At 47.1% G+C, this 26,814-nt stretch overlaps 1 protein-coding gene across 1 annotated transcript in view; it reads right to left on the bottom strand.

Moving 5' to 3' along the window:
• Positions 1 to 4,606: 4,606 nt before the first annotated feature.
• The window catches only part of LOC100865749 (protein vein), a gene marked incomplete at its 5' end in the record, with an annotated part of 58,428 nt that continues 36,220 nt past the window's right edge, over positions 4,607 to 26,814 (bottom strand). The window contains 2 exons of the mRNA XM_003697306.4: positions 4,607 to 4,814; positions 24,729 to 24,837. Coding sequence (XP_003697354.3) covers positions 4,688 to 4,814; positions 24,729 to 24,837 — 236 coding nt within the window. The remainder of the gene's footprint in view (positions 4,815 to 24,728; positions 24,838 to 26,814) is intronic.

Here is a 26,814-nt window from a genome sequence, read left to right on the forward strand (position 1 = left end):
GGTAAATCGTTTCTATTTTAGAACGGTTGCCAGCACGATGCCGCGCATTTATTTATCGCCCGTTGTTACCGGCCCGACTTATTCATGAATTATCGCGCTTTTTCCAACGAATTTTTCCAGAGTAACAGGTTGGCGGAGGTTGGACCCCCATCCCGCGCGCCTCCTCGTTTAACTCGACACGAGGGCGCGAAAAACTTTTTCGTCCTTCAGCAAGGGAAAAATCTGCACGTGGAAACGAAAAAACGTTCGAACGAAACCAACCATTTTCGCGATCCTTCACGCTCGATAAGTTTTCCATCCATCTTTATGGTCAGCGACCTCGAATCCGAATCGAAAGGAAGTTCGTTCAAGAAGTTGGATCGAAGAGGGGCGGTTACGAGGATCGATGCGGTCGTATAGCTCGGTTTTTATGGAGTTTCCTCTTCCCCCCTCCCCCCTTTTTACGTTAGAGCCGCTCGCGGAATATACGTACGTTTCGAGGCGTGTGCGCGCGCACACACACACACGCGCGCGCGTGATGGGACTCGCTTTCCAGCGAATTGTTTCGTTTCCTCTTTATTTTCCCCTCTTTCTTCCCTTCTTTCTTCTTTCTCTTTCTCTTTTTCTCTCTCTTTTTTTTTTCGGCCGCGCGTTGTCCTCGTGCATTGGATCGGTCCTTCTGATTGTGACAGCGTTGGGGAGGAGGGGGAGGGAGAGGGAGGGGGGGGGAAGGGGTCCTTTGGCTCGATTTCGAGAATGAAAACGCGACGTCGCGTTCCAACCTAGCAATCGGCCGTTGTTTATCGCTTCTCATCCTCGGAGCCGGCCGGAAACTGGCGGAAAGCTATTTTCACGGAGAGGAGAGAGAAGTGACTTGCCTCGAAACGACTCGCTGGAATGCAATAAGAGAGCGAAGGCTGTAGACGAGAAGGAAGGAACTCTTCGCCAGCTATGAAAATTTCTATTGGCTTTCTTCGAGGGTTCTTTCGTCGCGACTCCTTTCGACGACGACCTTACCCCCTCGTGTGCCGGGGAATCCGTCTATGAACTTTCCCTCCCAAGGGAAGAATCTTTTGTTTCGAATCGGTCGTTTCGCGTATCAACCTCGCGCATTTACCTTCCCTTTGAATCTCGCGACGAGATTCAACGCAGATTCTCGCAAACTTGGAGATCTTGGGACGGTGCGATCGTCGTTGCATTTATCGTTGCGTTTATCGCGCTGCGCGTACGAGACGATCGAGGGATCGATGGTAACAAAAGGAAATTTCGTCACACCTACCTGTCGGCGTTACCAGAAACGCAAGAGAGAAAAAAAAGAAAGAGAAAAAAAAAAAATATCGAAAAACAAAAACTTGACCCCGTTCCTTTCTTAACCCGTTCGACACTTGGAAAAAAATGAAGGAAGAAAGTAAAAAAAAAAAAAAAAAAAAAAGTAACGAAAAGGTCAACGTAAGATTAAAAAAACAAAGATGGTTGCCGAGATGGAGATGACGTTTAATCGTTAAATCAATAAAATTAATGAATTAAATAAATAAATTAAAAATGTTTATATACATATTTATATATATAATATATATATATATATAATATAATATAAAACATAAATAGAGTCCCGAGACTGGTGGAGCGAAGCGCGTATTTCGACGCGCCCTCTCCGTTGCGCTTTCTTTGCGATCTTTTTCTCCTCGCGCGAAGCCGTAACGTCGAGAATTCCGGAAGAGATCGATTCGCCATCGTGTCCGCTCAAAATATCATCGTTCCACTTTCTCTTTTGGTGGCTGTCGTGAAAAACGCGTGTTTCACGGGGAAGAATACGACAGAGAGAGAGAGAGAGAGAGAGAGAGAGAGAGAGAGAGAGAGAGAGAGAGAGAGAGAGAGAGAGAGAGAGAGAGAGAGAGAGAAACACCACCGTGGAAGCAATGATACGAAGCAACAGATAAAAATTGTCGAAATTATTAAAAAAAAAAAAAAAAAAAAAGAAATAACATTTTAATGAAAATTCGACAATTCGAAATTTCGAAATTTCGAATGCATGCCTCGAATAATTAAATGCATCCAATCGTCTCGTTCGGAAAATTCTCGACCCAACGTGCCCATTTCCTAATCGTCGCGATATTTTTATTCGTTCTGTCTCATTCTCTCTCTCTCTCTCCCCCTCTCACACTCCCGTTCTTTCTCTCTCTCTCTCTCTCTCTCTCTCTCTCTTTCACTCCCTCCCTTTCTCTCCTCCTCTCTACCCTCATTTTTCTCTCGTACTCTCTATTTTCATTAACTATCTTAAGTCTCTGCTTTAACTAGTCTAACGCGTATTACATTATCATATTTTACATAAAATCGTTTTTTTTTTGCCTAGTGGTCTCTTTATTCCCCCTCGCTTTTCTCCACCGATTGGCTCCTCGAGCCAATATATACCCCTCGGTGATATTTTTACATATACGTAAGGAGGTTACGGCCCTTATCAATCGTTGATGGAAAATTCCGGGGCGGGGGGAGGGAGGAACGCAGCTGCCTCGACGAAGTAATGGAAGAACAGTGTGTCGAGAGGGTGGGAGAGAATCGAGACGACGACGACGACGACGATGACCGGTCACCTCACGGATCGATGATAATTCCTCCGCCGGCGAGTGAATTACGATATTTATTCCGGTCGTGCGACACAATCGATCGTTCTCGAATTGTCCCGGTGGACACGTAAAAATACGAGGAAATTTTCGACCAGACTAATATATATATCGTCCGTTGCGAGCGTTCTCGTTTCTAGCGTCGTTAGACCTGTTTTCGCTCGCAACTTTGCGTTCCACCACGGTGTGGTGTGCCCCGTATTTTCCACCAACGTCTGACAAAAGATCCCGGCCCTCCATCCGAATAACAACAACAACGACGACGACGACGACGACGGGTGTTTTCCCTTTTCGTCGTCGCCGAAAGAAAAAGAAAAGTCAGCGAGGACGGGTAACGATGTTCGGGCGTTAAGCGTGCGATGCATCGAAATTTCTCGGCGAATCGATCGATCGATCGATCGATCGATCACGAAATCTCGAATCGCGTCTCCATCGTTTTCGAATGTTTCCTTTGAGAGAAAAATTCCGGAATACATGTTTCGCTCTCCACGAAGGGACGCGAGGGTTGTAGGAAATATTCAGACGCGTTTCGAGATTGCGTTGTTTCCAAATGTACTCTTCTCGCTTCGACGTTTAACCCCTTTCCTTCACGCGTTTCCTTCTTTTCTCTTCTTTTCCCTCTTTTTGCATACGTTTACATAGAGGTATCGATCTGGAAGATTCCCGAGTGTTTCAACCCTTCACGCGACGTCCTTTATCGAGACCCTGGGCTCTTTGGTATTGTTCTCCCATAGAGAGAGACTCCGAAAAGTGCGACCTTCGAATGCTCTTCTCACTGCTTCTTCTCCGGTTTTTCTTTTCTCTTCTCTCTTCTCTCTCTCTCTCTCTCTCTCTCTCTCTTTCTCTCTCTCGTTCTCCATCGGTGGTTCACGATCTTTCGAGGTCAAGCACCACTTCTGAATCACGAGCGTCACTCGAACGCTTCTTCTGCCTTCCCGATATGAAACTGAAGGGGTTCGGGACAGGCAAGAATCCGCCATAACTCTTTCCCTTGCACACTCTCGTGCGTTCACCTCTATCTCTCCGTTTTCCTTTCACACGCGGGTTTCGATACACGGAAATACTTGCATACAAACGCACATGCTCTCTCTCTTTCTCTCTCTTTTTCTCTCTCTCCTTTTCATCTTCTCCCCCTTTCTCTCTCTCTCTCTCTCTCTCTGTCTCTCTCGCGGATAAAATTTCTATAGAGACACAAGGCACGTGTCGTAACGCGACATTTCTTCTTTTCTTTTCTTTTCTTTTCTTTTTTTTTTTTTTTTTTTTTTTTTTCTAATGGAGAAATAACAGCAGTGACGACGACGATAAAAGTAGAAGAGGAAGAATCGAGGGAGGAAATAGAGCAAAAAAAAAATCGTGTAGAGAAGAAACTCGTCGAGGTATGAATGTAGAAACGGAAGAAGAGAAAGAAGAAGGTACGAATGCCCGGTTACCAAAAGAAAAAAAAAAAAATCGATTTTTTTTTTCTTGCAACCTGTTTCCTACAATACAGAGGACTCGTTCTAATGCCCGACAACAACGGTTCACCGAAAAAAAAAAAAATATATATATATATATCAACGCATAGATTCGCTCTCTCCTTTCCTTTCCTTTCCTTTCCTTTTTTTTTTTTGTTTTTTTTTTCTCGTTTTCCCCTGCTCAAAAGTTCTCGTCGCGTGAATTTCGCTGCGTAATTCGTTTCGCAATTGTTTGATCTCGCAATTGTGCATCCCCGAGATCGATCGCGTTTATAATTAATAATAATAATAGTAATAGTAATAATAATAATAGTAATAATAATAGTAATAATAATAATAATAATAATAATAATAATAATAATAATAATAATAATAATAATAATAATAATAATAATAATGATAATAATAATAATAATAATAATAATAATAATAATAATAATCGCCTGCTCGTTTCGTTATTTGGTCGCGCGTTGGCCCTCTCACGCTGGCATTCTTCTCGTGGACTGTTCTTTTCGACCGGTTCTAATCTAAACCGAGTAAACCGAGTTGGAGTTTTTTTTTTTTTTTTTTTTTTCTTTCTTTCTTTTTTAGAAAAGGGTCTACTCAGAATGGAAGGGCCCCGCGCGATTATCGCTAGCAGTAGTACGAGGTCGATAGTCCCAGCTTGCAGGAAAACGGCGCCCTACGCCGGTTGTACACACTTCCGGTGCTGATGACGTCCTTCGTCTCGCACCGCAGACCCGTGAAGCCTTCCGCGCATCTGTAATTAGGAAAAAGAAGAGAAAAAAAAAAAATAATAAGAGTTCAATCAAATCAATTTTTTTGATTTCTCGATTTTTTGTCTCGATGATTCGATCGAGGAGAGCAAGAGGAGGAGAAGAAGGAGGAGAAGCAGGAGAGAAGAGAGGAAGAGGAAAAATTCCCGCTATTTATTCGGCAAATTTTGGTGGCGCGGGCCAGACGAGGGGGGGGGAGGGGAGAGGGAAGATTCGAGGCAGAGACAGCTCGATGCGCCCAAGACGTTTCTTTGGAAAAATAATGTTATGCCGACGTCGTCGTATTTATAGCACGGTTAACTAACCGCGGCGAGACGCGGCACGAACGCTGGTAGACGTGTCGTTTGCGGCACTCGCGTGTTCGCAAGCCAGAAGCGGAGGGTCATCAGAACGTAGAATCAGAAACGTCCGCCCGGCTGCTAAACGATTTTACGCGTGTTTCTTCGTAATTGCATACCTTTCCCTCAAACGCGGGAATTTCATTTGAAGAAATACAAAGATTTTTCCCATCCGCGAACGGTCGAACATCTCCCGATTACAGCCACGTTTCCACGAATATTATTCTGTTTGGAACGGGGGCAGGGGGAATTCTATCCACAATGGAATTTCAACACGGGGAAATGGTACATGCGAGAGAACAGAGTCGGGTCCAAGAATCGTAGATTGTCCCATTGATACGATCCTGGGGGAAATCAAAGGGGAAGCATCTCTAACCCGCGACCCGAGCGTGCGATAAAGCATATTTTCGTCCACGACAAATTTCCTACGTCTAAATCCTATTTCTATTTCGCGCGCATAGATAAAAATCTAGATTTTCCTTCTACCGTAGAATCGTTCGATTTCGACTCGAACGGAAAAAGAGAGGGAGAGAAAAGAGAGAGAGAGAGAGAGATAAAGAAGAACTACGGGAGTAGGGAAAGAAAGAAAAGAAATAAAAACGTTTCTCACAGCGGTCGGTATATGTCTGTCTACCGTGAAAATTTGTCGCGCGTCTGGGTACGCGTTTAAAGGTGTATTAAAAAACTGACAGGGGACACATGCTACATGCCGTTAACGCGATAAATATTGGCGAAACAGAACGACTTGTTTGCATATTCGGCCGAGGAACGATCCGTGCACCGAGATTTTGTAATAAACTTTGCCAAACGATTCTCGCGATTTTAACGACGGCTATCCGTGACAATCTCGCGGTGAAACGGCATTCCTTCCGTCTCCCCTCCCTCCTTTTCCCTTTTCCGACTCCCCGTCCCCTCCCCTCCCCCCACCTCCTCCCTTTTCCTCTCCTTCTTCTTCTTCTCCTCCCTTTTTTTTTTTTTTTTTTTTTTTATTCCGTTCGAGCGGCACCCTCGCTCGCGAATTTACGAGGACCACGCACTAAATATACTTGGCGGCAGATTTACCGTTGGACAAACCAGAAACAGCAGCGGAGATAGTGCAATTTACTGTACCATTCACTTGAACCCATTAACGCTCGCCGAGGTAACTTCGTACGAACACGTAATTGGCTTTCCATTGAGATTTATCGTAATCATGCGTGTTTACCGGGACCGGGGGGGGGGTGGGCAGGGGTAGTAGTAGCGCTCTTTTACACGAGTACAACGTTTGCGAATAAACTCGTCGCGAATCCGGTGGTCGCGACTTTGCCGGGGCGGAAAAGCGCACAATGGATCCCCCCCTTCCCTACACCCTCCCACCCTTGTTGGGAAATTTTACCCCCGTAGAAACGGGGGCCTCTGTTCTCCGCGTGTTCGTTGACGATTTCGGAGAGGAGGGTGCCCCTCCTCTCCCTCCTCGACGCTTCTTTTCTCGACGCGCGCTTTCTCTCTGTGTGCGTGCGTGTGTGTGTGTGTGTGTGTGTGTGTGTGTGTGTGTGTGCCGAATAATTTTCCATCGAGATTAACGCGCGTGCAAGTTTCGTTGAAATAACGAGGGTGTGTCCGATTCGAAAACGCCGTCCGATTCGAAACGGGTTAAAATAAACGGAATAATTCGGGGGAGGGGTGGCGCGCGCGCGCGAGTTAATTAATAATTTTCGAGCGTCGGTGACGGCGGATATCAGACGGCGGCGGGGAGGGATACAGGTGGAAACGAAAAACGTTAAGCGCGACGACGTACGACCGACAGCGGTCGTTAAAATCTGATTTTTCTGAATGACGGATTTTATGGGGACGCGATTTCTCGGTTGAGCGTAAAACTCGCGATAGCGCGGTGTATCCCAGGCTCGATAACACTTCCGCGACGAGTACGTTACAAGTGCGTGCTGCAATATTTATACGCGCTTCTCTACGCCGCGTCGTAAAAAACGTAATGGTAAATTAAAGTTCCTCGTTACGTGGACGTCGTAAAAGTTGCTCTTACGGGGAACCGATTGTTCGCCTATGCTTGTCGTTTGATCTTTGGTAATTACCATTTATCGATTATCCTAGGTAGTTGCGATTTAAAGAAGAATAATCGTGGAAGTAATAGCGGCCATGAGTAGGTAACTATGAAATACCGTAAAACGCAATCTTGCAAATTAAGCTTCTACAACGTCGTCGTGTGACTTCGAAGTCACGTATCCATGTATCTATATTTTCTTCTCGTAATTTCTATTTCTAAATTTCTTAATTAGAGACTATATAATTTTTTCTCCCTTTTCTTTTCCTTTTTCTTCTTTTTTTCTTTCTTTCTTTTCTTTTTTTTTTTTCCTTTCTTTTACGAAAACAGAAACAAAAATTGGATCATAATAATACCACACCACGCGTGATCCCGCTTTCGAATCGATTCTTTTACGCGAAAAATAACCCTTTTCGAGGAGAGAATTTCTCTTCTCGCCTATCGTTCTCTGATAACGGGGGTAGGGTGTCAGATTCCCCTTAATTAATTCTCCTCTTTTTTTCCTCTCTTTTTTTTTATGGTGGACAACGAAACCTCCTCCTTCCACTCCTACCAAAACTGTCAAACTTCGAAGGAATAAGAAATTAGAGAGGCGGAACGTCGAAGCGGATACTTTGCTGCGAGTCGATCGCTTCAAGAACGAATCCTTTATTATAGGGGGAAAAATCGCTCGTAAAGTTTCTCTGGCTCTTTCCTTCTTCTCTCCTCACCTTTGCCGAAAACAGGAGAAACTTTTGTTTTCGGGAAGGAAAATGGGGGGAATAAAAATAAATTCATGGAGGAATTCTTTTTCCTCTCCCTCCTTTCTTCCCTTCTCCTCCCCCTCCCCCTCCTCCTCCTCCTCCTCCTCCTATAGGATAATTAGCGAATCAGGAACGCGTCGAAGAAATCGTGAAATTATTTTGCCTCTTATTAACGAGCCTCGAGATTTTTATTATCCTATTCGTCGAAACCGGATTTCTTAATCCACCGAGTTATTTAGAAATTAACGATTTCTCGAGTCGTTTTACTGTTGACGATAAACCGTAAACCAACACGGAAAGCGGCAACCAACACGGGTCTTAGCCACGGGTCAGCCATCCGGTCGCAGTTGGTGAGGGGGTGGGTGTACGTATGTATCACGATCGCAAAAATTAAAAGTAGCTTTTTATATAGGGGTGGCCGGAGCCAGGGATGCGAAACAGAGCCAGGTTTTAGAAACTCGATGCCTGTGCGGCGGCCCGAAATAGGAAGGGATGAAAGAGGGTGGTGGTTTTCCTCCTGTATTAATTCCCATATATGCCGCGAGCGAGCCTCGGCCCGTAACTGCACCGGAAACCGGTGTAGCAAGCCAGTGTGTATACCACTGGTCGGCGGGGTACTACGGTCAAAAGAAACTTTTTTGCGGTTTACTTAATTTAATAACGCTGCCGCGGTACGCAATTTCAAAGATAACGCTTTAAATGGGCGGGGGGGGAGAGCACTACACTCCCTCGCGTTCCAACCTCCCCCACCCTTCCTTTCTTTGCACGCTTGCACCGCGTTCTTTTCTTCCCTCCTCCTCCTTCCATCACCTTTTTTATCACCTTCCTTTCCCCTCCCTCCTCCTGTTTCTCGCCTCTGCGCGTCTGTCTGCTGTTCCTCTTCGAAATTATTCGAGCGTGCGTGGAACGCATGCGCGGCCTATCCTCGCTATTCGTGTCTCCGAACGTGTGTACAGAGGCACGGTTATAACGTGGCGTACTTTATTTCGAAACAGTCTCGAGCAGCCACGCGGCAGGGGCTTTCCTCCTCCTCCTCCTCCTCCTCTTCCACGCTCGTTGCCCCGCGCTCACCAACCCCCCGTGGATAGCTTGCCGCGAGCGAAACTGGGTTAGGTCTCGGTTCTAGCCACCCGCCGAGCGTTGTGCACCCTGCGCGCTCTTGCCACCTGTGCCGAGTCGAACCCACGTATCTCAACCTTCGCCTTTCCCCTTCCTTCAACTTGGCCGCGCACACCGCTATTCAACCGCCTTCGGACGGTTCAGGCGTCCGGTTACGACGCGTATAAATATAACGGTATTATCGCGATACGCGTAAGTTAAGTAGTTATTTAACCTGGACGATTAGATTGTATGCATATATATATATATATACGCGCGCGCACGCACGCACGATGATTTCTCGAGAGATTCGTTTCGAGAAGAAATTCCTTCGAGGTAATTCTGTTCGAAGAGGATTGGATCGAAGCGAGGATCGAAATCGATCTCGTATCGTTTCTCGATTTGATAAATAAACGAAGAACGATGGAAGGGGTGGGATAAGGGATTCGTTATCCCTTAATCCTTGGTGGGTCTTTCAACGCGCGACCCTTCTCTCTCGATGATATACGGCGATTACGGGGTTGCCCGAGTAATTAGCGCAAACTTCCTCCCTGCTCGACAGCTGCCTCCACGAAATTTGCGGTCAAAGGATGGGCGCATTCGTAATATCTTGTTGGATCACAATCGCGTTAACGAAAACCGATCGTTCCTCCTCGTGGTCGTGGTCGTTTCATCGATAAACTTTGTCCAACGTGTGTCGAGCGGGCCGATCGATGGGGGAGAAAGGGCGTAAAAGCGGCGGAAAGAGAAAACGAGGAGCAAGAGATACGTTTCGAGATAGGAAGTTAGCAGCGACCCTCGTAAGTGGTGGTAGCCAACCCCAAAAGAAGCACGATTTATACATCACGTGAGGGGGGTCACGTGAAATGGTCTACCGTACCGACGAATAGTTGCCGGCCGTTATAAGTAGATTTATGCCGAACCATAACCTTCGGACGTGGTATATGGGAAGGATAAGTGGATGGAATGGGTTGAGAGGGATGGAGGGGGAGGGATGACTGGTGGTGGGTCAGGAGCGAAAAGCCTGATGTCCCGAAGGGTGCCAGCTGGCGGGACAGGTTACTGTCTGGGAAATTGGGACGGTGGCTAGAGCTCGACCCTCGATCATTTTCCGTCCGTTGCGTCGTTGCCTGTTAGCAGCGGGGAAAATGCTCGAATGCTCGCTCTCTGCGATCGACGCGTAACACGTTATCCGTGTTGGAGTAAGACCTCGAATTCGTTGGAATTGTAATTCTCTCGGCAAATTCTCTCGAGAAGATAAGATTCTAATTCTCCAGTCTCTTCACCAGTTGCTGTTTTGAAGACGATATTTTTGGAAAGGATTTTTGAAAGAGAATGGATCGATTACGCGCAACGAAAACAGTTCAGGCAGCTGTAAACATTTTTCAACTTCGGTCAGGATTGGCTCCGCGTCGAGAGGATGCACTTTTCCACCAGTTGGAAAGTGTATAGCGTAGAAAGTTTCGTTCAACTTGGCCGGTGTACGTTCGATAAAACGAACGGAGGGAGGGAAAAATTGCGAATGTGCTCTCGCGAATAAAAGCAATTCGGCAAAGGAAATAAGGTTGAGCGGGGGAGTATAAAGGGGGGAGGCGAAAATTTTACGATCGTCGACTTACGATCCGGCCAACTGTCCCTCTCTCCCCCCCTCTCCCCGTGTGTCTGCCGAACCTCCGAGCCGCTCTCGATCTTCCTCTAATTAATCAGGGAAGCGTTTAATTAAGCGAAACGGTCGAATTTCTCTAGCGAGCCGACGGTAAACCTTTAAGAACGCGAGCAACGTAATTAGCCCCGGCCGGATCTATATCTCCGGTTTTCGGTTCCGCCGAAATTAATTTGCGCGAGTTTCCACGCGAGTTTCCGCCCCTCGCGTCGCCTCGTGACGAAAATTTCTCGGGCGAAATAAAACGGTGGGTCAAATCGATCACCGCCTGTTCGTTCGTTCCATCCGAACACCCGTCATTATTAATAATTATTTAATCGAAGGCATTCGATGACGCGTTACATCCCCGCTGTTTCACGGGCGCCGTTACTGATTTGCGGTCACGGTCGGTCGTTCGCGGTAATATTTATATTGGAGGGGAGGGAGGATCAGGAAATCGATTAATTACTTCGAATGGGGGGGTCGCGAGTGATCCGGCGGAAATCCAGCCAGTTGAGAAAAATCGGCGCGCGGTTACACAGGAAAGCACTCGAATCGGATTGGCCTGGCTGCGTCGAGTCGTTCGATTAAGTTTCCGTTTATTATCCTCCCTCCGCCGTGGACGACACCCTCCCTCTCATTATTATTCATTTCACCCGATCAGCGGTCGACTTGTGCATCGGACGCGTTGCAGAGGGAATGTTGAATACCGATTCCGGTTAATTTAGCAACACGAATTACATTTCGTCTTTTCGCGTTACAAACCGATTATTCCCACAAACAATATATAATATATCCTTACTTTTCGCGATTGTTAATTTTAGGATCGCGCGTTTAATGGAACGAATGAACTCTCTTCCATTATCTCTCTCTCTCTCTCTCTATATATCTATAATATAAAACCAATTTGAAATTCAAATTAAAATATTAAAATTCAAATCAAAATATTCGAATTTAAATTTAAATGATCAAATGCGGGAATAATCGTGAAATAATGTGTATGCGGGATCTCCTCTAAATGAGGAATTGTTGTTTTGCTTTTTAATGGATAGATGGATAGAGCGATTATATATTTTTTCGGCCGCGATTACCGCGTTTATTGGCACCGGTTTCGAGAAGGAAAGAGGTCGCCCGCGCTTTGCTTTGGACAGCTCTATTTCCTTAAACGACGGTTCGAGGTAGTCGACGGGGTGGAAATGTCGCGCGGCCCGCAGCTCGACCCGCTCCTATCCTCCCGCCTCTCAACTTCCGCCTCTCAACACGTGTTGGTCGCATATGTCACCGAAACTAACTTTTCCAACCCGCTCTCTCCTACCTACCATAACCTTCCTTAACACATTTCGCCCCTGGAGAGAATCGCGCGACCGATCGCTGGGTCAACATTTCCACCCCGCCCTCGAGTTCTATATCTTCTCCCCCTCACCCCACTCAGAGATATTGATAAAATCGTGGACGCTTCTGTTTACCTTCCTCCTCGTAAACTAGACGCTTTCGCTAATTACACGCTCCCGTATGGATGGCAAGGCGTTCGCTTTTAACATAATTTACAAGCGCGTTTCGGCCACGATGATGAGGGAACGTAACGGTGGTTGTAGTTGGAATAGTAATAACGGAAATATATGTATATTATCAAGGGAACAAGGGGAGAATAAATCGATCGATAAATTGGGCAATCTAACGTTGTAAAAGTTACGTTCCCTACGTGTTCCGGTCAAATTGCAGATTGGCACGATCTACGAGTAGGATAAATAGGAAATAAATTATCGTAGAAATTGTAGCACGAAGAGAGAGATACATAGGGAGGGAAGGTATATACACTTTTCAAAGTCTTTGGTTCTCCGGATATTACCATTTAAAAGCTAATCCCTCGATTGTTTTCTTCGATGGCGAAGTTTCGATATCGATTCGAGGGGGAGGGGAGGGGAGGGGGGGAATCTCTTTTCAATCTATTTTAGATTTGCAACGCGTATGCATAATTCATAACGCGGATCGCGGGGAGGGACTTGTTATTCAAAGCCAATCCGGATGCCGATTTAATACTTCGCCAGTTTGTCCGTGATAATTCAATCGTTCGAGTCGGGCGTAGTACTCTTAATGCTTAGATCTCGGTACGCAACATCTGCAGTACGTATTAATCAGAGGAGCCATTAGTCATCAGTTTTAGAGTATAAAACGGGGAACGACGATCCGGCCCGATTCACCTTAATTAATTAAGTTTGTGGCAGTATCCTCTTCTGTCATTGATTCGCCTCGCCCGTGTTTCGCCCTTTGCTGCCTTTGCGAACGCACGTTTTCTCAGTGTTTTGCGCCTCCTTTTTCGAATTCTTCGATCGAATTTTCTTTCTTTTTTTTTTCTTTCTTTTTTTTTTTTTTTTTTTCTCTCTTACGGAACACGGAAGTTAGCTCGAGTCGAAATTAAAATTTCAGGTAATAACTTTATTTAAAGCGACGTTTATTCGTAGCTACTATAATCGATCCGCTCCTCGTTTAATCTCGACTGTTCGATGTTAACTACGGTTATTCGAATTCGCTTTGAATAATAAATTATTGGAATAAGTTATCGAAGCTGAACCTTTCTATTCTTAGCCCCGATCGTTGAAAATTTGCACATCCCTGCCGGAGAATACGCGATGCTCGCGAATGCGAATAAATAAATCCTCGGCTTCCCTGTTAATTCGCGCTTAAGGCGGATTTAATTGCGCGATGATCGCGCGGAAATTTACGACGGAATTGTTTTTAATTTTTAGCGACGAGATACGCATATCCCTCCCCGTACGTTAATAAATTCTCATCCGGTTGACACGGTCGAGATAAATAAACATCGTGCTCGGCCGCGATCTCTCTCGATGCGACTCTCGAATCTATCCTTTTTTTTTTTTTTTTTTTTTTTTCGGAGACGAACCAACGTTGTTTTTAGAGGCTGGAATCGTTTTTAGAGGCGGATCGAATGCGGTTACGGCGGATCCCTTCTCGATTTGACGATTTACGATCTTCGACTTCGTTCGAAAAAATTGAATTTTAAAAAACGAAAAAAGAAAAGAAATAATATGATCGCGTGTGACGATTCACGCTACACGGAATCTACGTACTGGAAACGCTCGCCCGGCTTTATCAGATTTTGTCTCGACGTTTCGAAACGATCGAGAAGGAAAAACGCAGCGAATCCGATTGGCTGAGGGGAGGATCAATCGATACAACGTTCGGATCATCTTCATTTCCGTTTTTTATTATAGCGCCAACAGATTTGTTTCGCCTTTGTGTACCTAACTATGATCGCTCGGACAGACGATTATAATTCGACGATAAATTTTCCAAAGATTCTCTTTCTCTCATTTTTCGATCGGCCGAGGTCGACCCGTCCCTTTTTCTCGTTTTTTTCCCCCTTCTCGCCCTCTTCTACTCTCTCATTGTCTCGCGGAAAAATTTATTCCCTCCTCTCACCGATTGCTCGTCGCTTCTGTTTTCCCGGTCGTTCGTCGAAAGGAAAAAAAGTTTCTACGCTCGATCGTTGTGCCGCGTATCGATTCTTCTTTATCCGTCCTCTGTTTTTCCTATTATTTTCAGCCGTTCAAAAAAAAAAAAAGGAGAAGAAAAGAAAAGAAAAGGATCGAAGACCACATCGCGTTGTGGTCAATGTTTCGTGCGGATTTCTCTACTCTTTTATTCTTTATTCCTCGAGAAATTACCTTAATTATCTCTCATCGGTTCCTGGAATGGCTCCTGGAAGAAATGTAGGTAGTGACGTACGTCGCGTAATTCGGCATCGATATAATTCAGCCGAAGGGACAAGCCAGCCAGGTCGAATGTCGAATTAAAGTCGAGTGGTATAACCAACCGCGAAGAAAACGATCATTGAACGAGAATTCGATGGATTCGGTAACGGTTCGGTCGGTAGCCGTAATTTCCATCCATTGAGAAAAGAAAAACGCGGGAGAAAGAGCTCACCCTTTTGCTCCATTTTCTTTTTTTTTTTTATTTTTTTTCGCGGATCCCCGTTGGAAAAAATACGACGCGTGTATCCTACGCGTTACACACGAAGTTCCTTTTCCCCCCCATCTCCCGTAATTCTTAATTGAATTGCAACACGTTGAAATCAAATCAGCAAGATGGAAAGATAAAAAAATAAGCGAAAGCTTTTTTCTCTCTCTCTCTTTCCTTTTCCTAACGAACCAATTACACTACTTTTTTTTGAACCGATCATTTTTTCCCTTAGACATCTCGACCGAAAAAGAAATGTATATAATTTCTCGCCCGAACAATTTCCATCCATCTCGTTCGTCGCGAGGAGACGGGTGTAACGATCAAACTGTTCGCGGGAGCAAGGAAATGGAGACATCGCAGCGCGGAGATGATCGCCGCCGCCAGTGGCGCATTTATACACAATATGGAATATCGAGCGATGAGGAAAATAACGCGACAAAGGGTTCGAGCGTGCGTTAACAGCGCCGCGGCTGCTTTGAATTTATTAAAATCCAAGCGGAACAGTGTGACGCGTCCGCGTCGTTATGCGGAGCGTCGCGATCGCGATGATGACGATGATAATAATAATAATAATGATAATAATGACAATAATAATATCACCGATAGATGGATGAAGTCGCGCTCGAAGCAAACAGGAACAGAGGAAAACAGGTTTTGTAAATATTTCTTTCTCGAGTAATGGATCGCTCGCGATCGATGCTATTTTTTTTCTTTTTTCCGTTTTACGGGTTTTTACGAACGGTTTCCCGAGGGCGACATTCCGATAATTACTGTCGTCGTCTGCTCGTTGAAAAGGCAGAGGGGGCCAACGTTCATTATGGGATTGAATCGCGGGGCGAAAATTCACCGAGACTCGAGAATAGGTGAGGTGTCGACGACCACGACGACGACGACGACGCGTCAGACGGGGCGTTCGCGACGAAAGCAGGAAGGGGGAGGGAGGGAGAGGGAGGAGGAAGTCGAAGAAAAATAGAATCGTTTCCCTCCTTTTCCCCCCGCCACTGGGCCAGGTGTATCTTTTTGGCGGTGCCACGATGAGATTTTTGGCTCGTGATCAAGTCTCTGAATGTTTTGGCTAGCCGTGGCCACGGTACCGTCTTGTCTGCCGTGCTACCGCGCCGCGAGAAAAAAAGCTTGATGCCGAGCTTCCGCGCGACCCAAGAACGGCAGAGAGAGAGAGAGAGAGAGAGATCCAAATTTTATTTTCTCCTCTCGCGCACAAGCGACCAGGATCGTAGCGAGAGACGGGGACACCTTCGGCTTTGCGCCTCGAGAATCGCGTTTTTCCTCGCGTAAATCGGGCCGGGCCGGGATCATCGACGCGAGACTCCTCTCTCTCTCTCTCTCTCTGCGGTGCTTTAATTTCGCCCTGCCCCGCTTATGTTATTTATTTTTCTGTCTCGCGGGGAGATCGATACGGGCTGTAATGCCGGCCGACGTTTTTCCACGACGCAATAAAATTTCCACCCATCTCCGCTGCGGTGGGAAAAAGTTCTCCTCCAACTTTCCCCCTCCTCCTCCTCTTCCGTCGACGATTCAATTATCCATCCTTTTCGAATTTCTCGATTTTTCCTTTCACGAGGAAAATCATATAAATCGAAAAAATAAATATCGATTCTTTTTTTCTCTAACGAATATCGAGGGCAGGATCTTACTTTTTATCGTATCGCGCGTGAAGAGAGAGAGAGAGAGAGAGAGAGAGATTTTCGACAATGGAACGACTGGCCTAGGAGCCGAGAAGAGGAGTGGGGAACGAGAGAGGCGAGACGAAAGCCTTATTTCGTCTTGGCGCGGAGACACAGCGCACAGACAGGGGCGTAACGCGTCACCCCCCCCCTCCCTGTTCGTCGCCCCGCCGTATATTTTCGTCGGTGACGTGGAAACGAACGAGGGATACCGATTTGCCAGAGTTTCACGTGTCAAAACGCGTTATCGTATTGGTTGCAGCCGCTTTCTCACGCCCTTCTCGCCCCATTTTCCATACACAACATTCCGCCGCCAACATTCAACCCGGCGAGAGTGTCGGCGACACGCGTCGTCGAAGAATTTTTCCCGCGAGCCGCCTAGGATCGGCTAAGTGGATCCGGTTACCATCGGGGCTGGCATCGAGTGGGTTACCGAAACGCCATTCACCGCCGCTGACGTTTCGATTTGCTTTCTCTTCCTCCGCCCCCTCCCCTCCCCCCGTTTCTCTCCTCCGCCTCGGTATACAAGACCGGTATACAATGGCGGCGGTAATAACGGTGTAACGGTGGCGAATGAATGGGTGGATGGATTTCTTTGCGGGCGAAATGGGTTGGTTGAATATAGTCGATATAGATTGAAAGGGATCGGTCGGTTGGCGAGAATTTTTTAAAAGTCAACAACGAGACGGAGCAAACGTGTAAGCTGCGACGATGAAAGAGAATGCGCGGGTAAAGGAAGAGAAAGAAGGAAGGAAGGAGGAGGGGGGGGGGGACGAAAAAAAGGAGGAATTACAAAAATTTCTGCGTTTTAACGCGCGAGCACCGGCCCGGTTAATGAAGACTGTAACCTAAATGCAAATAGGTGACCGACAACTGTTTAGCAATGTATATGGATGAGTATGGAAGTTTGCTTTGGCTGGCATGAATATGGAGATGATAGTTTAATTATATGTCACGAGTTGGCGTGTTGTTCGGCTGTTTGGGGCGTAAAGGGATCCCCGCTATTTGGACGCTTATGCGCGTCGCGCTTTTATTAATTTCATCCCCGTTGGACGGTTGACGAGATGCACGTTGGATGAACATTGGAACGTATCGCGGTCGTGGACGCTGGGGGTGAAAATGCCGGTAAATTTCGCGATGGTTACGAAGAGAATGACGCAAAGAGAAAATTGAATATTGCAGGAGGCGCGTTGGACGGGTGTTGCCGAAGCTTCGACCGAGTAAAGGTATCGCGTAACGTCATTAAGAGTCGCAAAGATAATCCCTTTGAAAGGAATATGTACAGCTGCCGGCTTAGTTGCAGCTAATGTTAGTTGCTCCTCTCCTCCTCCTCCTCCTCCTCCCCTCTATTTGCGTATGCTGCTCGGCTAAATAAATCATTATCAGAGGAGGAGGAAAGAGTTAGAGAGATGGAAAGAGAGAAAGGGGAGAGAAAGGCACTCTTTGAATAATACAGTGTGCTATGGCGGGTGGACGGCTGGATTTTAGGTGGCTTAGCGGTGTAACGGAGCACGCGAGCACCGAGGACGACGCGCCGGTGGTTTTCGTGGATTAATTGCCCATTCATAAGCCACCCCTTTGGACCCGCAAAACCTTGCCTCTCGTCGAACCACGGTGTACGGTGTAAAGATTGAAAAGACCTGCCGTGCTACGAACACGATTCAACGACAGATTCAAAACCCTTCTTCTTCCTCTTCTTCTTCTTTTCGATCTCGACGCCGTTTTTCGACGCGTTGTTACATTTCCGAATCAGCGTTCTAAGCGTAACGAAACTCGACAACAACGGGGAGATTGGACGATTCTTCTCCAAATATTCGCTTTGGCAGGGAAATTGGAACATTGTTCGATGGGGAATGGAAGAGGAGTGGAAGAACGCTATCCTTAAGACGCGAAAAAAAAGTAATCCTTGGGGATGAATTATCAGGCGAAGCATTGAGCGGTCATTTAACTTTTCACGAGGACGGACGCCACGATTCACCGCCCCCTCTCGAGGAGGTGAAAAGGAAACGCGTCGTTTAAACGTGGTCAAGCGATCTTGCCCTCCCTTCCTTGGTTTTTTTTCGAGATCAAGGGTTTTTCGAGATCCCGAGATCGGCTTAAACCGAGATGCTTTCTGCACTTTCCACTGTCGCGTGGTGTAACCTGCCGTCGAATCAGCTTACGGAAACCACTTTTCGCTCGTCGATCGAGTGTTGCAGAAGAGAAAATAAAAAAAAAAGATCTCTTTAAAAGTTGAAAGGTCCGTCGGTCGAAAGAGAATGCAAACTTATCTCGCGAATGGATTGCGGTGGAAACGTTTCGCAAACTAAGTCGGAATTTCTATGGCTTCGCAAATCCGTGCTGCCGCCACGATAAAACAACTTTCTTTCCTGCGGCAATATTTTTTATATCCGAGACGCGGAAGGAAATTTATGCGGACCACGGAAGCACGAAAGGCGGTTGATTTTTCAGACAAGCGCGTTTCCCCTTTTGAGGGGTGTCGCGTGAACGATATTTACACGAGGTGTAGATACACGGGGGTGGACGATAACGGGGATCAAGTGGTGCGTAGGCACGTTGGACGGGTTGAAAATTTTCGTAATTTCGTTTTGCAACGATAATCTCGCGGTTATCATCGTGGTTATTTTCTAATTTATTCAAAATCATAGCCCATATTTATAAGAATTTAAATTAAATCGCCGACAAACGGTTTCGTAATCGAAAACCGTGTTCGCGTAACTTCGGTTCCAAGTGTATTAAGTAAATCCCCATAAAAGTCGCCGAAACTTGTATGCAAACGTCGTAGAGCAACAATGGAGGGCGCAAGACGAGGCAGAGCAGCGTTATCGCGTCGTATCGGTCATCCTTTAAATTAAATAACAAAGACCATCGTGGATAGGGGTTGAAAACACCGAACCTCTCTCTCTCTTCCTCCACTTCCCTCAGAGAGACCATTCTCCCGACTATTCGATTACGAACGGATGGTGTTGGCGCATTAACTCGGACGGAGAGACGCGTTCCGCGGTTCCCCGGAAATGCGCGTTCCTTCGCCGCGTCTCAGAGGAGCGACGGGTATCTCTGATCGTTCCTCCGCCAGTAAACGTGTCTGCCGGTGACACGGTGAATTTAGTCGGCACTCGGAATAGACGATAAGCTAGCGGTTTCGTGGAGCGGTGGTCGTGGAAAATTGGGGCCTCGTATTTTCGCTGCTTTAGGTGATCGCGGTGGACCAACTATTTGCCGGTTAAATACCGCGGGAGAAACTGGACCGTTAGTCTCCTCCTCCTCCTTCTCTCGGTCTCTTTTCTCGAGCGAGAGTCGTGCTCGATTTACAGGATATTATTTGGATATCCTGGAGGAGGAGATTAAAAAAGTCGAGGTTTTTCGAAAAGTCACGAACGGACGGATTCCAACGGAGTTCGAACTATGCCAAACTAATCGGCGATCGGTCTCGAACGGTTCTCGGCTCGTGGTCCGAATGTTAAATGTCGTTGGCCGAACGTCGAGCCGCGTTATGTCTTGCGGTCGTCAAGGAATTCGGTGTCTGGCTTCTCCTCGTTCATTGCAAACTCTCGAGCCGCGTTCCACCACGGGTAAACCCTGCGCTACGATTTCTTGGCCGGGTTTCGTTTCAACCCTTCGCGTTATTTGCGAGATCGATCGAATAGTGGAATATTTTGGAAAAGAAGGAAGATTCGATCGAATTTTTTCAAACGCATCCTCTGATCCTTTAACCGCGACGCATAAAAGATAAATTGCGATAATATTTTATATCGTTTAGAAATTTAAAGATAAGGTATCGCCGATGGAATTTTCATACCTGAATCGATCCCTCGACATCCCTTTTCCCGCATTCGACGTAATCTTCCTCCGTGGTTATTTCCCCTTTTAAAAAGATCCACCTAACCCGTAATTTTCATCGTCTTTATTAACGAACCTTTTCAACGGGAGCGCGAACGGGATCCGTGGTAAAGGGAAACGAAAAGCCGGGGGAGGAGCCGGGGCTGGAAGCCGCGGCGGTGCCGGTTTCCATCGGTTTTAATTTAACGCCTACATGAAATTCAAACGAAAACTTCAATTTAAATGTATAGGCATGCTATTTTTCTTTCAACGTTAAGCGGGATTTCGAGTTCTATTAAGACGTCCGAGGGCACGCGCAAAAGGCAATAGCCTACCCTTTCCACTCTCCCCCCTTGATTTTCATTCTTTATTCCCTTATTTTTTTTCCCTTTCTCCCTCATTTTTTTTTGGGGGGGGGGGCGACTCTCCATTCAAAACGCCCGTCCAAAATCTTGCGCATCTCCTCCGGGTGAGGGGGCTTGCAACGTTATTACAATACCGTTGCGTTAACGTGATGCAAACTAACAGCGTCGTATTAGATGTGACAACGCTCAGTCACTGTCCCCCTCCCCCTCCCCCTCCTCCCCGTTTTTTTTCTCCTTGGGACGCGTGAAAAATGCCGGCTAAGTAAAACTCTGGGAACGCGCTCTTTACGCTGCGCCTACCACCGCTACCGTCCATCCATTATTTTAACCTTCCAGTCCCTGCTTTTAACCCCCCCCCCCTCCTCCTCCTCCTGTATACTTTCGCCCCGTACGATGCGCCATAGCGCAAGACAAATCAGTCGCATCAATCTTTATTCTTTTTTTTTTTTTTTTTTTTTTCCCCTCGCTTCAAAATCTGCGAATCGTGAAACGTCATCCCTCTCTCTCTCTCTCTCTCGATATGGCGATATGAAAGATGAAAAAAAAAAAAAAAAAAAGGAAGAAAAAAATCTCGAGAGGATAAACGCGTTGATTTTTGATGAAATCTCAATCTCGTTGTCCTTCTACTTATTAAGAAACTTACAACACGCTTGACGTTATATTGGAAGACGAGAGAAGAAGAAACGTGGGGTAGAATCAAGGAGGGAAAAAAATCATGGGCTTGAAGAATCATTTTTTTTAAGAAAAAAAAAAAAGAAAGATCGAAGAGGATAGAGTCACGTCACCGTTACAACAAAACGTCGACTTCGTTGTATTTCGCTGGGTCGAAAAATCAACTCGAGAATATCGCGCGGCCTCGCGAATCGAAAATTCTGGCGGAGATAGGGGCGGCGACCTTGCACGAAACTGGAGTACATTTTCATATAAAAGCTTTGCACCTTTCCGTTAAAATAACGAGCGTCTGAAAAGTAGGAATTCGTATCCGGAGATGAGAGGGATTGGTGGTGAGAGCTCGCGTGGACGGCACGCCGCTTTGTGCGACAGCTTTTGTGCGTATGCGGGCCGAGGTTCGAGCGTCGAGGCTCGCTGGTGAAAATGGGCCAGGGTTATACGGAAACGGAAGGAGAGAGAAAAAGGGAAAAAAAAAAGAAAAAAGAAAAAGGCGTGAGAGGTCGGCGAAGCACTGGATATTAGAGGGTGCTTTATTCTTCCATTTTTTTTCTTCTCTCTCTCCTCTCTCCTTCCCGTCCGGGCTACTGCCACCTCCTGGCAGACAGGGCGTTGCGTACCTGATCGTTCCGTCGTCCTTTAACGTCCCCGTTTTTACCCAACCTTGTCTGCCGCGAACGGCGCTGCCATCGTCGCGCGAGCCCAACTTTTCACCTCGCGTCGAATTATCCAACCCCTGTCTCATTGCGTATCCCGGCACAAATATTTCAAATATTTTCTCGATATATTCGATGATAGGATATATCTCTTTCTCGTTTATCGCTCGATTCATCTCTCAATTAACTGATCTTTTCTTTATCTTCTTATCTTCTTTGCCTTGTCGTTTCGAGGAGAAAGGAGCGGAGGAGTTTGCGGAATCAGAGGTCGTACGGAATTGAATGGATCGCGCGGGATGAAGAGTCTCCTGGCGAGATTTACGCGCTCATCCATCCCGGGGTGAGCGCGAAAGCTTTGCATCAACTGTGTGTGTGTGTATTTTGGTGAAGTGCCGCCGCGAAAGGGATCGGTGATGATTGGAAAGGGTGGATTCACGCGATACTTTAAACTGGGTCATCGACCTATCCCCCAACTTCCCCCCCCCCCCCTCTCTCTCTCTCTCGATCCGGACGATTCTTCTTTCGAACCTGGTCAAGCCTCTCTCGATCGTCGGCCATTTAACGCCACTTTTTTCCGAGTTTATCCGCGGAGACAATTTATTCGAAGGAAAGAAGACGACTCATTGGAAATCTATAAATCGGGGATTGCCGAGATACGAGTCGTGATTTATTATCGAGAGGAGGGGAAAGGAACACGAGTCGTCACGGCTCGGCTCGAGTCGGGAAGAAATTCGATTTATTAGCAGCGGAAGCGCTAATACTTTTCTATCGAGGTCCACGCCCTTTCATCATTCGCGCGACCCAGTATATACGAAATATTCGTGTTTACGGAATATTTTCCATGCCGCGCGCGCGGGGCCAACTCATTTTCCACGAATAATAGAATACGTACACGTACGAATCTGTTTGCGCCCCAGTTGGTCGCATGCGAGTAGACAATGCTCGGTGTACGCTCATTTGTCCATTGTCCATTCTTTCCGACGGTCGTTCCTTTTTTTTTTTTTCCTTTTTTTTTTTCCCCTCCCTCGACCCTGGTGTTCCTCCTGGGGACGACCTGATTCCTCGATAAAGCCAATAAACCCTCGTCAACCGATGGCAGTGCGGTGTTCGCATTGGGACCCGTCCATAGACCACAGTGTTTCCCTTTGCTCCACCTCTCTCTCTCTCTCTCTCCACCGCCGCTCGCCCTTTTTCCCGCCTTTCTCCGCCGGCTCGCTTTTATTCGCGTATCAGCTCCGTCCTCCGAATTTATTTAACGAGCGGCTAATCAACGTCAAAGCGCACCGACAAAAAGGCCATTGTCGTCGTCCGCCCCGATTTTCTTCTGTCTCCTCTCGTCTCAGGAAGCTTCCAGCTTCTCGTTACGCGTACGAGGAAACGGCGGAAAGTTGGAGCCGCGTCGTTGGAATAATAGCGATAGGGAAGCGGTCTCTCCTCCCTCGTTTCGTTGAAATTACCGAGTCGAGTGTTTGCCAGAATCGAGGGAAATGTTGGCCGGATGAGTGTTTGCTTTGATATTGGCCAACTTTTTCCACCGGTTCCATTCTCTTCCTCTCTCTCTCTCTCTCTCTTCTCTTTCTCTCTCTGTGATTTTTAACACCGAACTCGGAAGTAACTCGACGAGAAAGGGGAGAAAGAACTGGGGGGGGAATTGCGTGGGAAACAACGTGTTCCTTCGCGATTGATCGGCCGGCTAATTCCGCGGAGGTATCCGCGCCGATCATCGGGAACTTTTTTAATTAAACCTATGCCGCGGGAGGGGATGGACGGCTCCCGTGGGGTGCGGGGCGTGCCACTTGGGAAATTTAATTTTCGAAAGAACCGATGAAATCGCGCCAAGGTGGTGGAGGGAAAATTCGGCCTGGATACGAATTCCACGGAGATGAACGTGGAAACCTGGTGGAAACGAATTTTTCATTCGAAAACGAACGACTCGCGTTCCTTTAATCTCTCTCTCTCTCTCTCTTCGAGGACTCAGCGTTTCGTTCTCTTCCTCCCGATCTTCTTCGATCGACGGGTCTAAGCGGTAAATAATTGAAATTGCCCACTGAAATTGACCGCGGAGGATAAACAGTTCGATTAGCCGAAAGTCGGCTCGAGAGACAGCTTCTTCCTTTTCCAGGGAACAGGGAAAAGTCGATAAATAAAGAATAGGAAGGGGGGAGGAAGGAAAAGGAGGCGGAGAATGGAATATAAGAGAAACGAGAGAGAGAGAGAGAGAGAGATGGCCTTCTTTAATGGATGGGTCAGAGGTTGTAAGGGATGGGTTGACGGAAAAAGAGAAAGAGTAGAATTGCGATTGGAACGGAGAAAGGAGAGAGAGAGAGAGAGACGAGAGGATGGTCGGCGGTAGGTAGACTCGACGTGTCTGGCGAGCTGCACGAAATCGGCAACAAACATCGCCGCGAAAAACCTCCCCCTTCTCCCTTCCCAATCTCATCCGCTGCGAGCGGGCGGATAGGTGTTGGTGGAAAAGAGGCGAACAAGAAGCGAAACTCAATTTCGACCCGGCTCTTCCCGATCTCTCCGTCTTCCGCGAAGGCGAGGGAAAAGCGTTTCGCAGTCGTTTGTTTCAATATTTTTCAATCTGTATCCGTTCTCCACAGACACACGGAGAGAAACACGGCCAACCAAGTCGAGACGCGACACACTTTATCGGCCTCCCCCCTCCCTCCCCCCCACGATTCCCTTTCATCGACTCGATAAATCGTATATCCGATGATTGTTCGATTTGTAATGATGATTCATAGGAACAACGATGATCGGAATACGTCGTATACGGGGATAGGATTGGATGAGGACGAGTGAGGTCCGTCAGGGATTTAATTCTCGCGGGAAAGAAAAATCGATGGATGTTGGCTCACCTGCACGCTGGTTCACCGACGGTCTCGAAAAACAGGCAGGTACCACCGTTCATGCAAAAGTCTCCAGCTATCGGGCACGGCTGCTCCTGCCTCGGCCAGGCCGCCGTCGCTGCAACAAAATCGGAGAAAAAAACAATATTCATCAACGTTCGAATGCGCGTAAATATTACGCCCGATCTGTAAAAGAACTTTCCAGTTCCCTCTCTCTCTCCCTCTCTCCCTCCTTATTTCGTTCCATTCGTCGATTCTCCACGTCGCATCGTTCGACTTTCACCCCTGAGATTCACCCCCTTCCTCCTCGCGTTTATGCACGCGCCTATAAATCGACCGGTGTTAAAGCTTTGTTGTTGCACGCCTCGAATGAAAATGATATTCGAGCGAATATTCCACGCCGTGGATTCGTGGACGTGCATTTTCATTTCAATCGGTCCGCGCGCGGATTAGTGTCTTTGGTATTCAAATGCAATGCAGGGTGGCGGGAAGGAGGAGGACGCCCCCGGGAAACAGTTGGATTTACGAAACGCGTTCCTTTCGCCGCTTTTAAACGCGTTTTCGACGCGTTTTCCATCCTCGACTTGGAGAAATCGAGCGGCGGACAATTCTCCATTCGCCATATTCGAAACGGCCCTTTATCCCCCTTGCCCCGATTCTTCATCGCAGAGGGAGGAATCCATCGGGAGTATCCTATAAATTTCTCAGCGTAAGCGCGTAATATCGCAGCCGGCTGCAATTCCTCACTGTCGTTTGCCGTTGTTCAAACTGTAATGCATAATGAATCCGGCCGCTATCTCGCGCCTCGTAAACACCGATTAATCATTTCTCGACGCGCATCTAGTAGGGAAACTGTCCCGACAACGCAAAGTATTTACGACTTTTCGAACGATATAGTAAGAAAAAAAAAAAAAAAAGAAAAAGGAGAGAAGCGATAATTCTTCGACTTTGTAAATTCTCGAATGAGGAAGCAAACGCGTTGCAATCCTTTTCCCCGCTCTCAAAGCTTTGAATTTTCGATTCGTCCAAAATGACAGGGACGACGCAGAGAGATGAGTTTGAAAGAGCAGTTTGAGCAACAGAGAGAAAGAGAGCCGTTAGAGCGGGCCGGTGGTGCGATGTATTAAAAATCGTATAACGAGTTTGAAAGCGGGCAGACGAGGCGGCCAGAGAGATGCGCGCTTCTCCGACGAGGCTGCGAGCGCGTACACCATTATTACACTCGGATTAGTACTCGACCATTCGGTTCGGTCCCGGTATTACCAGGCGCAGCTTCAACTTCGAAAAGCTCTCGAGCAGGTTGTACCAGGTCTGGCCTTTATCCCACCCCGCTTTTTCACCACCACCACCACCGCCGCGTCCCGCTCATCCGCCGCATTTCTTCTCGTTAAGTCCCTAACAAGCTGAAGACATTTCGCGGCCAGACCATCCTCTATCGTTTCTCCTCTCCCCCCCTCCCCCCCTCCCCCCCTTATCGAGGCGAACGGAATCGCGTTGAAATTTTAATCTTGTCCCGCCCCGCTCCCAACTTTCTCCCGACCCTTCTTCTCCTCTTCCAACTCTTCTCCCGGATCAAATTGCAGCGGAGAAACCCGTTATTTCACAAAGAGGCGAAGTGACTCGAGTTCCTCCTCCTCCTCCTCCTCCATCCCCTTAATAATCCAGGTTTTTAATCCAACAAGAAAATTCGTACCCGGAATCGCTTAAGGTATTTTAAGAGCAGGGTATTACCGAAAATAGGAAGGAAATCTCGAGTTAATTGAAGACCATCCTCCCCGTTCCCTCTCCTCCTTCTCTCCCTTCTCCCCGTTTTTCGAAGGTGGCGTCGAGAAACTTTACTTTGATCCCGATTCCAGTTTCTTTCTCTTCACGAAACATCGTGTAGCAATCTTGCGGGATGCGAAAGTTGGGTCGCGCGAAACAGGGTTAACAACGAGGGGGAAGAGAGGGGAAGTTTAGACGGGAATCGAGTTTGAATCGAGGCTATATCGATTCGACAACGGCCCGCGTTTCAATTCGCCTCTCTCTTTCTCTTTCTACTCCTCGCCGACTTTGTGATGCGTTCGATGAAAAATACCGAAACTTCTCCTCCCCG

The sequence above is a fragment of the Apis florea genome, unplaced genomic scaffold (genome assembly GCF_048593485.1).
Source record: "Apis florea isolate Af1SG1 unplaced genomic scaffold, ASM4859348v1 contig_3802_pilon, whole genome shotgun sequence".
Taxonomy (NCBI): Eukaryota; Metazoa; Arthropoda; class Insecta; order Hymenoptera; family Apidae; genus Apis; species Apis florea.